An 18287-nucleotide genomic window follows, 5' to 3' on the forward strand; every position below is an offset into this window, starting at 1 on the left:
CCCGAGGCTGCGGCTAGATATTGACCCGAGGAATCGATTGCGACCCTGGATCAGACGAACCCTTGAGGCACTTTGACGCGCCCCTTCCTTTAAGGGCCGATTAAGGGGTAAGGGGTAAGTTGCACACATCTGGAACCCGAGGCTGCGGCTAGATATTGACCCGAAGAATCGATTGCGACCCTTATTTTGGCGATCAGACGAACCCTTGAGGCACTTTTGACGCGCCCCTTCCTTTAAGGGCCGATTAAGGGGTAAGGGGTAAGTTGCACACATCTGGAACCCAAGGCTGCGGCTAGATATTAACCCGGGGAATCGATTGCGACCCTTATTTTGGCGATCAGACGAACCCTTGAGGCACTTTTGACGCGCCCCTTCCTTTAAGGGCCGATTCAGGGGTAAGGGGTAAAAGCTAGGGCCAAATAAAGGTCATATTCTTGCTCCCCGTCCCCCAATTGACCGAATAAGAGTTTTTTGAGCGATTCTGAATCCGACGCTGTATTCGTTGTTGTTGCTGACGCTAACTTCACGGACATAATACTTACTTGTTTTCCACTGCAGCAGGTTAGCACAAATTTGCAGTAAGTTAGTACGATCGCACGGTAACTGCGATCTGAAGCTGTCACTAGTTTGACATACGTGACCTTGGTCATTACGGCCTACCTTGGCGGGAAGGCGACGGTGACGCAAGCTTTACCGACCTAGGTGAGTTTATTTATATTATAGCATAGCCTATAGGTAGTTTATAGGCTATAGGTAGTTTGGACGTATTTGACTCTATAGACACCCGGCTAACTCTTATGCTGTTGATTGATTATTGGGACCAAATTGGGACTGGGAGAAGGGGAGGCAGCCGCAGGTGTCAATTCTGACTTCTGACATGTAAAATGTAGGTACCTAGGTAGTGTAGCAGGCACTTGGCTTGGTAAGACTAAGTACCTACCAACTGCCAAATGCTTTTGGCTCATTAGGCGCCTGTGCCTGAGCCTCTGAGGCTCTTGTAAGTCTGAAATATGGAGTTAAGTGATGGCTAAAGCTGAGAGATTGATCTAGCATTGATTATTAGGGTGTTGATGGTGACTTGTAAACGACTCAAATTTTTTTTGAGTCGATTCTTTGTTTGAGTCGGAAATTTTGAATCGATTCATCAAATGACTCATGATGCTAAATTTAATCGATTCGAATCAACTCATGACTCATCAAGTTCCTCAATGAAGTGATTCGAATCAACTCACGACTCATCGAAAAACGGTTTGATTCTGAGTCGATTCACGAATCAACTCAGAGTCGTTTACAAGTCTGCCTAGGTCATTGGTTGACCTTGCAGGTCAGGTCAATGACCCCACAGGCGGGAAAATCGGGACCTGTTAGAAGGTCGTAAAGTGTGGCTGCTATGGGGTTTTTCGGGGTGCTGATCACGAATATCATGTTAGTTTTGATCACAGATGATGTCTTCATGTATTTAGGCCAGGTCGGGTCAGGTCAGGTCAGGTCAACCAGTAAGGGTATTCGTAGTAGGTGGCAACCGTCTCTGACAGCTTCGTAACATGTTACGAAGGCACCAAAACTACTTCGTAAATGTTCATATGGTTGCTAAATTCGAATTCAGCTCCAAAAACTGGCCTAGAAACATGTAAAACTCGAAAAAGTGAACCGAGGTCATCAAAGGTCAATGACCTGACCTGACCTTTAGGTGACCTTGACACCCACCCTAATGCATGGGGGCAACATCATATCACATGTTTGAACGCTTGAAACCACGAAAAGACTGCAAACGCGCGGCTAATACGAGCCGACATACGCCGAATCGCGATTCCAGCCAAACATGGTCTCGAAAGGTAGGTCACAGGTCAAAGGTCATTTGGGTCAGGGTCATGAAATTTTCAGGGTAGGTGTGAAATTGATGAACGCGAGGGTACTGAAAGTTTCGTCGCGATCGGCCACTTTTTACGCGAGTTATTCGCGAAAAACCATGGGGGGGGGGTCCGTTCGACCCCCCCCCCCCTATACGGGCGAGGGTTAAATCAAAAAATTATTCTTATGTAGTTTTATACGTATTATTTACAAAATTTTCAAAATTTTTAAGTCCGAAATAGCATTTTGATAGCCACGTGTATTCTCAGTCCACTCGCGCAAAGAAATCAGTTGTGGCTTAAAAACTGAGCCTTTGAGAGGCATTACCGTAGTTCAATGTTTTGTAGCAAAATCGGCCGACCTGACGTCACTGTGACGTCATTTCCGGCCCACCAATGGTAGCTAGAAAGTTTTGATTTGAGTGCAAGATGTCAAATTTATGCCGCTGAAGGAACTGCAAGTTTCATGTTGGTACGTCGAGCGGTTTAAAAGATATTGCAGAAAATGGGAGGGGGCTCTGTAAAGCCCCCCCCCCCCCAGTCATGCGCGGGAATTAAGCGTTCCCAGCTGAGAACTCGAGAACCAATTGGCGCAGCGCAATGCACGAGGTGACAAACGAAGGAACGCGACGAGACGCTTCGGATGAGTAAATGATAGTTGAGCTTCGAGGTCACAGGTCGGGTCAAGGTCAGGTCAAACACCTGAAATTGGGCTTTCAGTAGCATGGACTTGAACCTCGTACCGGGCGTCTCTCGTCCTTTATATAGTCTGCAATCCTTCATATAAGTGCTACATGAGTGCCAGATCTGTGTAAAGATCAGTCAAGTATAGGTTCGGGTCAAGTTCAGGTCAGTCAGGTAAGAACGTATCCCTGAAAACCAAAAGTGGCATTCGCGGCATATGACACATGTTTTACGGGTACTTTTTAGTGTAGAATATGATGGTGACATTCATTTTATTATACGAGTAGGTACGTATTCGGTCGGAAAAGAGCACTTAAAGGTAGTGTGCCAGCTTTCCTGGACCGTATGGAGTTAATGGCCCAGATAAGGAGAACCGGATTTTTAGAACTTATCCATACCTTCAAAACTCATGGAAACGTCTTAAATTCTTCAAATTTTGAGTACCCCAGTGCGAAATTCGTCCCGACGGGTTGTCGGTCGTACCCCAACCACATTTCACACCACTATGAACAATAAATGCACACACTGAAATCGCTATTACCGATATGCTCATCCAATCAAGCTTCGATAAACCCGTTCATCATCATCTCCTGCGGTTTCGAACACGCCTGTTAGGTGGTGCGGTAGACCGCGCCCAAAGCCAGGGCCCCGGTAACGTGAGGTAGCCGAGTAGGGGCAGCGTGCGCTGACCCAAGCCGGGGCCGTGCGTCCTCCCGGTGTCATGTGATAGCCTGGGGCTGCACAGTGATGCAAATGGGGTTCACGAGTGGCCATAAATACCCAAAAGTCAAGTTTACCAAATCGAGTTAATTGCGATATGGCCGAGTAGACAAATGTTTGGGGCATCTGAAATCACATGGTTTTCATGTTTTTGTCAAAACCGGCCTCGTGTATAACCGTCAGAAGTCGTGACATTTTCTAGGTCGTAAAATGACGGTCAGATGCTCGCAAGCTCAAACGCCGCTGGTTTGCGTTCATTTCGTACAAATTGAACAAATTATGCATGGGAATGATCCCCAAAGCATTCTGCTTCTAATGCCGGGTCACAGAAAGCCGTATCTCATTCGCTTTGGCGGTAATCTGACTATTTATCATCATGTTGCAATCGCAGTTTTTTTCTAAGAAAAAAAATGCTTTCGTTTCACCTACAGCACTTAACACAGTGTGTGCCCGTTAGTCCACCATACCATAGCCTTCCCTTATCATTTCTGAGTCGCATCGTGAAAGAATTAACACGCGCAGTGGAAGGGGGGGCGGATTTCGCCCACCCCTCCTGTTTTTCGCCAATAACTCGCGCTGCAAACATGATATTAAAGTGAAATTTTGGCTACCTGTCCAGAATTGAACTGCGGATCTTCTCGTGCAAGATATAAAAAAATCGGGTCACAACTTTTCTAGTAATAGCGGTGTAAAGTCAAACATCCTGCCGCCGCGGCGGCGCGGCGGCGCGGCGGCCGGCGCTAGCCGTTACGCGCCGCCTGAATTGTAGACTGTGCCGGGGCGGGACGGTTCCGTCTTTACATCGCGCTCCTTACCGCTGATTATATTCGATTCGCGTCAAATTTTGTGAGAAGACTAAGAAATGTACAGGCAATCTTATGGTCAAAGAATTTTGAAAATCGGCCGGTAACAACTTGAGTTTTGAGTGTGTAAACACAAAATTGTGATTGCCGCGTTTTCCGCGTCCGCCGATCCCGCTTCAGCCGGCGACATCTTACGCTTAGCAGGCTTCTAACTGCCATATTTATTGTTGGATTAACAAGAAATTCATCATACATACTCACAAATGTATGTTCTTTCGTATAGTGAAAGAAAAAAGAAAATCGGCCGGTAACTTTTTGAGTTATCGGCGTGTAAACGCAAAAAAGTCGCTAATATGGCAGATTTGACCACTTTTGACCTCATTTGACCTTGAAGATATTGATCTAGGGTCATGAAATTCACACACAACAGAGTTCCCCTGGGCCCCCACCTACCCTCCAAATTTCGTCTTTCTAGCTCCAGTGGGAGCTGAGATCTTAGGGGGGGGGGGCGACATCCGCCCCCCCCCCTTCCACTGGGCGTAGTACTCGCAACCCTTCCACTGCGCGTGTTAAGGCACTAGCACAGGGCTGACCGGCGCTACAGAGGTTTTTGTCCAGGCGGTCGGGTGCCGGAGTGGGCGCGCAGTGGGCGGGTGGGTGCCGCCGCGTGACGTCCGGGCGGCGCGGCGGCGCGGCCCCCGGGCCGCCCGCTGCACCGCGGCACCCGACCGTGCCGGACGAAAACTTCTGTAGCGCCGGTCAGCCCTGTGCTAGCGCCTTAATTCTTTCACGATGCGACTCAGAAATGATTAGGGAATGCTATGATATGGTGCACTAACGGGCACACACTGTGTGAAGTGCTGTAGGTGAATTGAAAGCAAATATTTTTGGTAAAAAACTGCGGTTGCAACATGATTACAAATAGTTAGCTCACCGCCAAACCAAAATATATACGGCTTTTTATGACGTGGCATTAGAAGCAGCAGGTTTCGGGGATCATTTTCATGTATAATTTTTGCAGTTTGTAGGTATGACATGAACGCACGCTAGCGGCAATTGAATTTCAAGTACCTGACAGTCATTTTACGACATCGAAAATGTCTCGACTTCTGACAATCCTACACAAGGCCGGTTTTGACAAAAACATTAAAATCATACTTTTTCAGACACCCCAAACATTTGCCTGACTGACCATATTACGATTTATTCGATTTAGTGAACTTGAATTTTGGGCCTTTTTCGTATTTATGGCCACTCGTGAACCCCATTTGCATCACTGTGGGCTGCCCGCGGGGATGCGGTAGACCGCGCCCAAAGCTGCGGCCCCGGCTTGGGTCAGCGCACGCTGCCCCGATTCGGCTACCTCACGTCACCGGGGCCCTGGCTTTGGGCGCGGCTTCTGCTCATACTTTGTGGTCCGGTGGTGGTGCGTCGGGCCGCGCGCTCTGGCTTCGGCCAAGAAAAATGCGTCAGCTGATCATTGTCATTTCTGCCACTTGCGTGTGGTGAAATGGGGTCATAACTTAAGAGACGGCTTTTTCATATCAATTATTCTACATAAAATCATATTTCAAACCATAAATAATGTTCGACAGCCAAATAAAAGAAACAATAGGTACCAATACAGGCTTACAGTTTAAGGCTCGACATTGTGTTGTCTACGAGTAGACAGCTGATAACTCATTCCCGTACGTCGTAACTCTATAATGACCTTTGCTTATTGTCATATGTGCGCCGCATTCGCGATTGTTGCCGACGCATGTTTGCAGGTCAGCCCACTACAGTTGTTATACATATCGAAAAACCGATAAACTTTTAGGCGAAAAAGGCACTATTCCAGGCCCATTTTTGATTTTTTTTGCGATATTAGGTAAAAACAGAAGCATCTTATCCTAGGAAAAATAAAATGGGAAATCTTTCAAAGGTGGCACACTGCCTTTAAAGTAACGCATGCATCATGGTATTGAAGTAGTCACGAGAAATTGCCAAGGAACAATTCAAGTCTTTGGAGAAGGTGGAATGATAATAAAAAATCGAGGATAGCCATTATCAGTAGCGGCAGAACACCTTCAATTAGGGGGGGGGGGGAACTGCCGACTTTTGGTCCCATTCTTTCCATGCAACGCCCATAGGGCTAATATTAAAATGGCAAAATCAAGGGGAGGCACGGTGCCCCGGTGCCCCCCCCCCCCGTTCCACCGCCTATGTAGCCATTTGATTGTTTATGGTATTGGCAGTATGATGGCGTTTAAGACATGTTTGTCATCTGTTGTGAGTTTATATGATATTTGATCATATGCCGATTTTGGTCGAAAACTAAGAAATCATGACGGTCCTAAAGCCTCGATATCTAAAAAAATCCAACCATTTCTTTTGAAACTTTTCATAATACTTAACTTCAAGCTATTCCCTACAGGTACTAAAAAGTTGGCGCGCTTGCGGCGATACGTTTTTTTTTAAGCTAGAACACGACGGAAAAAGGTGGGGCACTTAAAAGGTGCCCCCCCCCCCCAGCAACTCGCGAATTAAGCTCTCAAAGTGATAAGACAGGCTTTAATATCCCCCAGATCCTAACAGTTCCGTTCTAAAGAGATTCGTTTTCTCCTGTCGCCGCTGACAGCAGTCAGGTGGGCAGCCAGGTGACAGGTGGGCAGTCAGCCCCGCCGGTGCGGCGGCGGCGCGGCGGGCCCGGCCACTGCACTGGTGGCCGGCGCGGCGGTGCACCGCTGCAGTTCTGCCGAGGGCGGGGTCGGTGGCCGGTCCGCGGCCGAGCGGAGGGCTCGGCGCCGGCCGTGACGCGCGCTGCGTAGTGCATACCTTAGCAGTCGCACGGGGCGCCCCGACGATGGAAGGGTGAGAGGACACTTATAGTGCTCATGGAGCGTGGAAGATGCTGACAGAACGCCTGACGGACTGGGACACCCTCCTATACTAGGTAAGGTCATTCACCTTCGAGGAGAGACTTGTATGTTACGATTAAATCAGGCATCGTTCCTATAAAAATAGATTCCTATAAGACACGCAATTAGCTCTAAAAATGTTCTTACGTTGGTGAATGTCTCTGCGTTTCACTAGACTATTTTTTGTGTGCAGATTCTGTGAGACGGTCAGGAGTTCTCAGCTGTGCAGGTTCGGGATGGCGCCGCCGCTCGGGAGCAGGCGTCATCTGGTCGGCGGCGCCGTGCTGATATCGCTCGGCTGTTCCCTGCTCCTGGTGCACAGCCGCTCAGGTAGGCCTCGCTCAATCACCATCGTCTCAACATGGTGACTTACCAGCCACTAGTCTTGTGACTGGTACCAAACATCGCTGTTTGGGTATGTGCGTCAAGTCAGTAGGCATTCGTATTCGTTTTCAGTGTCGAGTTCAAAACTTCATTAAACTATGTAAACGCATAGATCTTGGCACACTGGTTCCAAAAATATCATTCATTTTGGCCTTGGCCAAATACCCTGACCTCTATAGGCTAAAAACCGTTTTTCGACGGGATACCGGATAAAAAGTTAATTCACCGTCCGATCGCGCTTGAAACGCCACCAAACGAAGCGCCGTGACGAAAGCTAGCCGCACACCCAACAAAATGGCTGATCGAGGTAAAAGTTCATGGTAATATCGCAAGAAAACGTCTATTTTTCGACGGAGTACCAGATAAAAAGTTTATTTACCGTCTGATTACGCTCAAAATGCCACCAAACGACGTGCCGTGACGAAACCTAGCGGCTAGCCGCAAACTCAACAAAATGGCCAATCGAGGTCAAAGGTGAAGGTCATGTATGCCAAAAACAGTTATTTTTGACGGGGTACCAGATAAAAAGCTTCGGTTTTTAACCCTCGCATGTGTGCGGCGTTTGCCAGCTTCAAATGTGTAGGGGGGGGGGGGGTCGGTTGGACCCCCCTGCCGTTTCGCCCGTGATCGAGCTAGTTAGAAAGCCGTAAAGTGTGGCTGCTATGGGTTTTTTCGGGGTGCTGATCACGAATATCGTGTTAGTTTTGATCACAGATGATGTATTTGAGCATTTAGACCAGGTCGGGTCAGGTCAGGTCCGGTCAACCAGTAGGGGTCGTGACGGGTATTCGTAGTACGTGTCAACCGCCTCCGACAGCTTCGTAACATGTTACGAAGGCACTAAAACTACTTCGTAAATGTTCAAATTGCTTCTAAATTCGAATTCAGCTCCAAAAACTAGCCTATAAACATGTAAAACTCGAAAAAGTGAACCGAGGTCACCAAAGATCAATGACCTGACCTGACCTTCAGGTGACCTTGACATCCACCGTAATGCATGGGAGCAACGCCAAATCACATGTTTGAGCGTTTGAAACCACGAAAAGCTTGCAAACGAGCGGCTAATGCGAGCCGACATACGCCCAATCGCGATTCCGGCCAAACATGGCCTCGAGAAATAGGTCACAGGTCAAAGGTCACTTGGGTCAGGGTCATGAAATTTGCAGAGTAGGTGTAAAATTGATCAACTCGAGGGTACTGAAAGTTTCATCGCGATCGGCCGCTTTTTGCGCGAGTTATTCGCGAAAAACCATGGGGGGTCCATCCGACCCCCCTACACATGCGAGGGTTAAAAGTAAGGTTTTTTGCATATATGACCTTGACCTTTGACCTCGATCGGCCATTTTGTGGAGTGTGCGGACTGCGGATAGCTTTCGTCTCGGCGCGTCGTTTGGTGAAATTTTGAGCGCGATCGGACGGTAAATAAACTTTTTATATGATACGTACCCCGTCGAAAAACAGTTTTTAGCCCCTTGAGGTCAAAGTATTCGACCTAGGTCAAAATGAATGATATTTTGGGAACCAGCGTGTGAAGATCTATCGGTTCACATAGTTTTGTGAAGTTTTGAACTCGACGCTGAAAACGAATACGAATACGACGGTAACTTGACGCATCTTGTTTGGGTATCGAGCGGTGCAATAGTTAAACAGTAGGTAAGTGCCTATATAAATTCAAATAAAAGCATATTATTGAATTTAAAGTGAAACATCATTTGAATAAAGAAAACAAAATAATTAAGCAGGTTATGAGAGAGAACAAAAAAGTTGATAATCTTTATTGGTTTAAGATTGAACTAATAGGTTATGATCTATGAACTAACTACGAGCTATGATCTATGGCCCATTGGGAGGGTTTGCTGACACTGGTCTGCCTATTGGCGCCGTGTGTGTGGCCAGGAGAGCCCGGCTCATGGCCGGTGCCGTGGACGTACCGGGACCTGCTGCGCGGCCCGCTGGTGCTGGCCGCCGACGAGCCGGCCGTGGTGAGCATCGTGCGGGCCATGCTGGACGGGCCCTCCGCAGAGCCGTACCGCCTCAGACGGCCCGGGGCCGCCGACAGCTCGCAGCTGGAGCAGCTCGCCAGCCTGACGCACATTGTCGGCCGCAAGGTCAGCACCGTCACACGAAAAGGAAAAACAGCCGAGCATCGTCGTTTATAGTACCTACATACATACAGCTCGCTTAGTGGTCCACTCATATCGGCACTTACAGCTCTATTGCGAGGGATCTTCGAGTATACAACACGTAGCGGTCATCTACCAATGGAAGAGCATTGATATACACTCGCCATGAACATTCAGTATGAAATATATTAAAAGTTTACCAATTATCTTTTTGTTCACTGCAACCAATTTCTTATCCCGCGCCGGGGCGGTTCTCCGAGACTTCCGCGCCGGGCCGGGGGGGGGGGGGTCTGAGCACCCCCTTCTAACTCGGCTCCTGGGCCACGTAGCGACACGCGGTAAGCGGCAATGAAAAGAGCGTCCATAATAAGGACGAAAACACTGGGTCATTTTTTGGGTCAGGCCAAAAGGTCAGGTCACCAGAGGTCACCAAAGGTAAAATGCTGGCTATTTGAACACTTTGGAAACTGCCAACGGCTAACTCGGGAACCGATAGAGCTACAGAGCCGCGGAAAGGCGTATTCGGTAGCTCTTTTAACGCTTTTTCGCCAATATGTCCTCAGATTTGACCTCAGGTTAATGGTTTAGCCTCCAGAGGGCAAAAACTAAAAAAATAGCCGTATTTACGAAAAGTGTTTTCTCGGCAATAACTTTTGACTCAAAAGAGCCACGACATTACTTTTGCCAGCATCGTGTTCCTCTCGTCGAGACGCTTCGAATGAACTATAATTTGACCTTGAAAGGTCAACTTGAAAATTTGAGCTTAGGTCAAGATCATGATCTGACTGGAAAAGGTCATCTTTTAATATGTGAGATGGTGCTTTTTGCCATGATGAATAGATATAAATATGTGAAAATGATCAATAACATGGCAGAAATGTAAAACTTTTATTGTAAAATAGGCCAAATATGATGGAAAAGGTCATGTTGCATATCAGTCGATCCGCATCGTCAGGCCGAACACATCTTATGCCATGAAACAGACTTTCCGCAGTCAGGAAATCGCATGCGAGAGCCTATCCAAATATATGGAAGCACGCTCGCATCAATCGCACGCACCTCCCGGTGCGATTGATGCGGGAAAATTATATTGTATTTGAATGGGCTCTCGCATGCGATTTCCTGAACGCGGAAAGAGTCTGATTCAGCCTTAGACCTCGCCGGACCTATTGGTTTTCTACATACGCGCCGGCCGAGGGGGGTGGGGGGCGGGTAAGACCCCCCTCGCCGTTTCGCCCCTGGTGGAGCTAGCGCGTCGCGGAAAAAACGAACGTGTGCGCCGTTACGAGACGCAGAGATTGGTACCCGATTTTAAGGTCCTAGATCAACCGGTGACCTCTGAGGTCAGGTCAAGTTCCCCAAGGCACGGTTCAGTTTTTGGTGAATAACTTCGTAAAAAACGGCTGCAGAGCCGCGATTTTGACAGTATCGTGTTTGCCTTGCTCAGGCGCGTCGAATGATATACTTTTTGTTCGGGTCAGGTCAACTTAGGGTGTTGACCTCAGGTCAAGGTCAGGTCAGCACCCCCAGGTCACATAGTTGGCCAAAAGAGGTCATGTCGCATATCATTCGATTCGGCAGGTCTTCCTGAGTCCATTGGTGGCTTTCGCGACTCGCTAGCTCAATTTGATCAAGAGTTATTGACGAAAAACTAATATGACCTTGATGACGTCATAAATGACGTCACACAAGGTCAACATTGCAAAAGTGACGCGTCTAACCTTGCAAGGAGTGCATCAAATCACAATTCTGTGTGCTTGAGATAGTTGGAGATCGTTCCCGGCGCCAGAATAGCAGTTTTCATTTTTCCCCATTGACTTATAATGGTGAGGTCACGAAAATTATCTGACCTCATATGACCTTAAGGAAAAATCCGAGATATACAAGTTGTGACACTCATAATGGATACTAGATCCTGCAAGTTTCATTTCCCTGTGACATCTCCTCTGGCAGTGAGGGCGTTGCGAAATTGCGACATCTGAAGACCGTGCAGAGGTTCACTTATGACGTCATAGGTCAGTGACCTGACCTGACCCAAAAATGCGGTTGGTGTCAAAAGATCCGGCTTGAATCAAAGGTCAGGTATGCAAGTTTCAGCTCTCTATCTCCAGCGTGTTCGGAGCTATCGCGAAAAAAAAACATATGGGGGCGGCACCCGCCCCCTCGGCCGGCGAGGGTTAAGGCGTTTTCAATGCTCTAGCATGCCTCCATCAGAAGTTACTAGCGAAAAACTGTTAGATACTAGGTACCTAATCATGACCTGAGATGACCTCGGGGACATAACGAGGAGTCACAGGTGCCATTTTCCGGTTCAGTGTGTCAATTTTACCTGCATCCCGATGTTTGAGAGTGTCTAGAATGGCGTTCGTGCAAAAGAGACGCTTTTCAATTTTCTCCCATTGACTTATAATGGAGAGGCCGCAAAATTGACCTGACCTTAGGTCACCGATATCAAAATTCCGAGATATACATTTTATAGATACTGTTACTCTATCAATCTCTGAAAGTTTCAAGGCAATCGACCAATCGGTGTAGCTATGACGAGCATTCTAATTTTTTATGAGGTAAGGTCACTTGGCGTGACCTGGTGACCTGACCTGGAGAGACCTGGGTCTGAAATTTTCACAACATGTGCGTAAAAGATGCACAAACAGGTGTGCTAAAAACGGCGGCGCAAATCCGCGAAAAACCGCAGGGGAGGATGTTCAAACATTCCCCGGCCCCGCGCGGGTTACTTGCGTTTGATGGGATAATTGGGAGTTCTATTACGGATTACGGTCCACTAACGTTGCGCCTATCATCCCCTTCTTTTCAGACAGGAGGCACGTTCGTGGAGGCCGGCGCATTTGACGGGGAAACGCACAGCACCACACTCTTCTTAGAAAGATTTATGGTACGAGCAACATCCTGGCAGCGATATACTGTTTGTCATGCCATTTGATGGCCACTAGTCTCTGTGAAAGCAATGATCCTACTCGTACTATTGGTCTCAAGATAAGGGCCCAGGCGACCTGTAATTTTGATGCGGTGAATACCCTTACCCTCGCCACAGCTCGGGCCGAGTGCATCCCTCCTCCCACCCAGTGCCCCCCCCCCCCCACTCGAGTTGTGGTGAGGGTATTCACCGCATCCGAACTACAGGTCGCCTGGGCCCTTATCTTAACCCGCGCCCCGCTGGGGGGGGGGGCAGAATCTGCCCCCCTCCCGTTTTTCGCCAATAACTTCTAAACGCGTTACGCCAGCGACGTCAAACTTTCGGTACCTTATCATACATCAATTTGACACATTCCCTGAAAATTTGAGCGAAATCCGTCGGAAATTTTTTGAGAAATTGACGTTTTAGTGACGTCATGTTCGCCATTTTCGCCTCAAAAACGGCAAAATTTCAAACGCCGCTAACATCTTCATTTTTAAAGGAATCAAGACGTAACAAAAAAGGTTATGCGTAATTCCACTTTGTCTATCAAATGGCTATCTCGGTTTTTTGAAAATTTTGGACTTTGGCCCAAATTTTTTCAAAAAACTGACTTTTTTGGGAAAATAATTATAAAATCCAAAATTTTGAGTGTATCGAAAAAAACGGAATATATGTCAGAGAAGTGGTCTATGTGCACCTACATACCAATTTTGAGAAGAATCGGTTCAAAAATGTGGGAGTTATTCAAAATTTTATGACGTCACGACACACAATTTTTTTGAAAAATGACTTTTTTTAGAAGTTCTAGACCTCGTACGGAAACAAAAATAGCACCATTCGATTCTCCGTGAAAAACTGCATCAGATAGACACCTTTTTAGGCCTTAAAAACCAACTTCAAAATTTGACCTCACTTGACCTGACCTTGACCTGACCTCGACCTGAAATTCATCCAGAGGTGGTCCATATCACTTATTGAGTGTGCCTATTGAATTCTATGAGTAAAATGACCCATAAAACATGTGTCGCACATGCCCTTTACTATATTTTGTTTTTGGTGACCTGACCTGACCTGACCTGACCTTGACCTTGACCTTTGAATGACATTGTATGCAACGAATATTGTCTTGGTAGTCTAAGAACACGTTTTGGGCAATCAGTCTCAGTCCATTCTTCGGCAACTACGGTGCAAGGCCGATACTGTAGAAACTTGCATTTTGTACCCTTGACCTGACCTTGACTTGACCTCTGACCTACTTAAGCAAAAAAAATTGGGCTCTTGAGATCCGCCTTGTTGAGAGCTTTCGATTGCCGTTTTCCCCGTCTTTCTACGACCATCGGTTCGGAAGTTAGACAGGGGGGGCAGAATCTGCCCCCCCCCCCCCCCAGCAGGGCGCGTATGGCTGAATAGCCCAGCGGGGCGCGGGTTAAGACCAATAGTACATGCCCATTAACGGCCGTAGGGGCCACGGGCGCTGCCCCCCCCCCCCCCCGGGGGCGCCGCCGCTCGGTGACCGGAGGGGCCGTGCGGCTGCCGAGCAGGACTGGACCGGCCTGCTGGTGGAGGCAGAGAACTGGAGCTACCGCCAGCTGCTGCTGACGCACAGGAAGGCCCGGACGCTGAACGCCTGCCTGGCGCCCGCCGCCCACCCCCAGCAGGTGAGCTGGTGCTGCCCACCCCCAGCAGGTGAGCTGGTGTTGTAGGTACCTCCCAGCAGGTGAGCTGGTTATGTCCCCCCAGCAGGTGATGTCCCTCCCCAGCAGGTGAGCTGGTGTTGTACGCCAGCAGGTGATGCCGTCCCCCCCAGCAGGTGAGCTGGTGTCGTCGTCCCCCCCCCCCCAGCAGGTGAGCTGGTGTCGTCCCCCCCAGCAGGTGAACTGGTTATGTCCCCCCCCCCAGCAGGTGAGCTGGTGTTGTACCCAGCAGGTGAGCTGGTGTCGTCCCCCCAGCAGGTGAGCTGGTGTCGTCCCCCCAGCAGGTGAGCTGGTTATGTCCCCCCCCAGCAGGTGAGCTGGTGTCGTCCCCCCAGCAGGTGAGCTGGTTATGTCCCCCCCCCCCAGCAGGTGAGCTGGTGTTGTACCCAGCAGGTGAGCTGGTGTCGTCCCCCCAGCAGGTGAGCTGGTGTCGTCCCCCCAGCAGGTGAGCTGGTTATGTCCCCCCCCCCCCAGCAGGTGAGCTGGTGTTGTACCCAGCAGGTGGGCTGGTGTTGTACGCCAGCAGGTGATGCCGTCCCCCCCCCCCCCCCCCCCCCCAGCAGGTGAGCTGGTGTCGTCTGTCAGGTGAGTCTTACTCATCCACCTCACAACTGTCAGGTGAACCTGTGCGATATGAATGTTTGAATTGCTCCACCGCCCTAAGTGCTCCAGTAGCGTCTGATATGGGTGTGTTTCCGGCCGTGCCAGCTGGGGTTCGAGGGCCTGCCCGGTACGGTCTGATGTGGGTGTGTTTCCGGCCGTGGCAGCTGGGGTTCGAGGGCATGCCCGGTACGGTCTGATGTGGGTGTGTTTCCGGCCGTGCCAGCTGGGGTTCGAGGGCCTGCCCGGTACGGTCTGATGTGGGTGTGTTTCCGGCCGTGGCAGCTGGGGTTCGAGGGCATGCCCGGCTCTCCGCTGTCCTACGTGGAGCCAGGCTCGGCGGAGGCGCAGCTGGACCGGCAGCGGCGGCCGCGCCGCTGCTTCCCGCTCTACTCGGTGCTGCTGGCGGCCGGCCTCACCACCGTGGACCTGCTCGCGCTGGACGTGGAGGGCATCGAGTACCTGGTGCTCCACTCACTGCCCTGGCACCTGGTCGACATCAAGGTGAAGCCCAACACCGCCCGCCACTCAAACCGACAGTAAATGACACCTGCTAAATGAAAACGGGTTGAAGTAGGGGATGTTCACGACAACAATGTGCGGCGTTCTTTTGCAAATTCATCATTACCCTAAGTCTAAAATCGGTACCTATTAAATGTTTAGGTACAGCCCTCTGCAAACTGCGTAGTAACTGGTAGCTATTCTTTTTCTCTCTTTTTCGACAAAACCGAGATTAACGCGAATACTATGCTATCGGTCACTCGAAAATCGTAACAGCAAGACGCGCGAGACTCCGCACCTTAGATTGGCATTATCATTGTATTCATTTTCCATCCAGTTTAGCAACACGACCCAAAAGTTTATATGTGCCCCCAAAACAAACTTTTGCATTTTGTTGCCACACAAGCCATATACTTTGTTTAATGATAGACCCAATCGAAGGAGATGAGCATGGCGCAGCTACTTGCAGTGAGTTCCGACCGACTGTTGACATCCGGGCCTTTGAGTAATTATCGGTTCTATCGAAAAAAAGAATGCCTACCAGTAAAACGCTTTTTGGGCGAAGAACGAGCGAGCGCGATAGTGAGCCCCGCACGTGCGGAAAGACGAGAGGGTTCTTCCAACGGGCTTGTGCAAAGCACCTTTCTAACCGGTCGCTAGCGGTGTGCCAAATTTGAACGCAATCGGCCCAGCCGTTCCTGAGATCTGGAAGCGGCATTCTGCACGTGCGCACGTGCAAACGGGGTCCAAACTGACTTTTGCACGGCACCCTACTAACTGGTCCCCAACCGTGTATCAAATTTGAGCGCAATCGGCCCAGCCGTTCTCGAGATCTGGGAGCGCCCCCTGCACGTGCGCACGTGCAGTAGCACCCTAACCGTAACACATGGGAATGCATTGCCTGGTGGGTGCCTACCTGTATGCCAAGTTTCAGCGAAATCGCCCCAGTAATTACCGAGTTATTGAAATGGGAACAAATTTGGCACCTCTTCTTTTTGCATTTGCATGTGCAGTGGGGGTCACTCACATAGATCAAGAGTATCCGACCTTTGGTAGAAGGGATGCAGCTACCCTACAAAAATTACCGCAAGACAATCGCCCAAGCGGCTGCTGAGATATGGGCCTCTCAAAATCACTACTTTTGCAAAACAGCTTGAACATCCTTGACTTTTCACGTGGCACGTGCCCCGACGGTCACTGAGAGTCTGAGATGTATCAAAAGTAGTCAATTACGGGGTAGAAGGGAAGGGGCTACCCAGCAAAAAAGACCGCAGGCCAATCGGTCCAGCGGTTGCTGAGATATAAGCCTCTCAAAAGCGTTACAGGCCGGTTCGGGCCGGGCCGCTCATACTGAGATTTTTCCGTTATATTGAAAAGACTTCGCTTCGCTCGCTGCGCTCGCTCGCTCGTAACCACGCAGTCTGCTGAGGGCTGTACCTACACTCTTGATTCGTCAATAACTCTCCCTTTGTTTTTAAGGCCATTTTTAGCACCATTCGTCATTTGAAGCTCTACCTATAGCCTAAAGTTATTTGTTTTTTTTTTCTTGATCTTCGGGTACTTACCCTTCTAACGCCAGGATCAAATAATAAATAGGTATGCACGCCAATAATTCTAACGCAGCCATGTCTAGGTAATCATATCTATCTCGTGTATCTCGTGAATAATAAATGCCTAACGGATGACTGCGGTAACGCACTGCTTTCGAGTAGACTTTCGAGCTGCTGGCGATCAAAGCGTCTCGCTGTGGCATGCAGGACTCTGCTTATCACATCCGTCTCATCAATTCTCTGTGCTGCTGTCTTTCAGGTCGTGATGGTGGACTACGTGAAACCAGACTTTCAGTTTGAAAATGGATCCTATGATCCCATATTGGAAGAACCCATACGCAAACTTATGGCGGATAATTCATATCACCTTGTCCACAGACTAGATACTGATCTTATATTTGTTAAAAGCGGCAGTGAATATGACACAACTGTCCATACCTGACGTTTCGTGTGCATTTCGTATGCTTGTGAAATGCGATGTTCTATCATGTATGACGAATAAATATTGCGACGCAGTCTTAACACTCGCACCGACGGGGGTTTGCGCCAACTTCGTACCGACGGGGGGGGGGGGCGGATGACCGCCCCCCCCCCCCTGAGATCTCGAGAACGAAGCAAGATAGCGACAAGCGGTAAACGGCAAAAGATACGCACGGACAAGGTCTACAATTTTTACTAAGGTCATTTTCAGGTCAGGTCAAAGATGACGTCACAGGGGTCAAAAAAGTCAAAATGGCGGCGCTAGGTATGGAGTTTTTTTTCTCGAATAACTTTCGAATTAGTCAATATAGGAGCAAACTAAGGGCAGCATCGTGATCCTCTCGTCAATCCGCATCGAATTATATAAATGTTGACCTCGAAAGGTCAAGGTCAAAGGTTGACCTCAGGTCACGTGACCTCGAGCTCATCATGTATATCATTCGATGTGCCTTGACGAGCTGAACACAATTAGACCATCCGCGCGGCTGTATCTTGTTCCTGTACGGAGTTATTGTCAAAAAACGCTGGTGACCTTTGATGACGTCACATGACCTTACAGCTGCCCAACAGCAAAACAGACCTCAAGGTAGTGAAGGTTGATCGTATATGAGGTCATGTATGGTTTATGGGGCCATTCCGACCCGTTTTAGTGGTAAAAACAGGGAGTTGATTTTTCCCCCATTGACATAATGGGGAGGTCGAGAAATTGACCTGACCTTAGGTCATCGATATCAAAATTCCGAGGTAAACAAATTGTAGCTACTAATGAGCTTATAACATCCTGCGACTTTCAAAGGTCTCCGACATCTACTGTAGCTCTGCCACCAGCCACGGTAACAAATTCGCAAAAAAGTGACTTGAGGTCGGGTCATTCAAAGTGACCTGGTGACCTGACCTTAAAAGTTAGGAGGTTCAAACTTGCACACCATGTGTAAAATTGATGAGAGGATTGTCATACCAAATTTCGCGGCGCGTAGCGCCGCGGTTTTCCCGCTATTCGCGAAAAACCTCAGGGGGGCGGATATCCGCCCCCCGTCGGTGCGCGTTATGCGTACCTACACATTTTATCTTGGAAATAAAA

At 49.0% G+C, this 18287-nt stretch overlaps 1 protein-coding gene across 7 annotated transcripts; it reads left to right on the forward strand.

Annotated features, from left to right (window-relative positions):
• The first annotated feature begins 619 nt into the window (after window positions 1-619).
• LOC122384697 (protein Star-like) lies at window positions 620-17248 on the forward strand. Of its 7 annotated transcripts, none has more exons than XM_043372344.1 (8): window positions 650-702; window positions 6678-6992; window positions 7151-7287; window positions 9238-9449; window positions 12280-12357; window positions 13923-14039; window positions 14961-15179; window positions 16986-17248. In XM_043372344.1, the coding sequence occupies exons 3-8, from the start codon at window positions 7194-7196 to the stop codon at window positions 17166-17168; spliced, it is 903 nt and encodes a 300-aa protein (XP_043228279.1). In that variant the 5' UTR covers window positions 650-702; window positions 6678-6992; window positions 7151-7193; the 3' UTR covers window positions 17169-17248. The 7 variants fall into 7 exon arrangements, with proteins under 7 accessions (XP_043228280.1, XP_043228286.1, XP_043228279.1 ...); XM_043372347.1 differs by lacking the exon at window positions 650-702 and adding an exon at window positions 710-753; XM_043372346.1 differs by lacking the exon at window positions 650-702 and adding an exon at window positions 755-886.
• Window positions 17249-18287: the final 1039 nt, after the last annotated feature.

Source organism: Amphibalanus amphitrite, unplaced genomic scaffold (genome assembly GCF_019059575.1).
Source record: "Amphibalanus amphitrite isolate SeventyFive unplaced genomic scaffold, NRLGWU_Aamphi_draft 000196F_arrow, whole genome shotgun sequence".
Classification (NCBI taxonomy): Eukaryota; Metazoa; Arthropoda; class Thecostraca; order Balanomorpha; family Balanidae; genus Amphibalanus; species Amphibalanus amphitrite.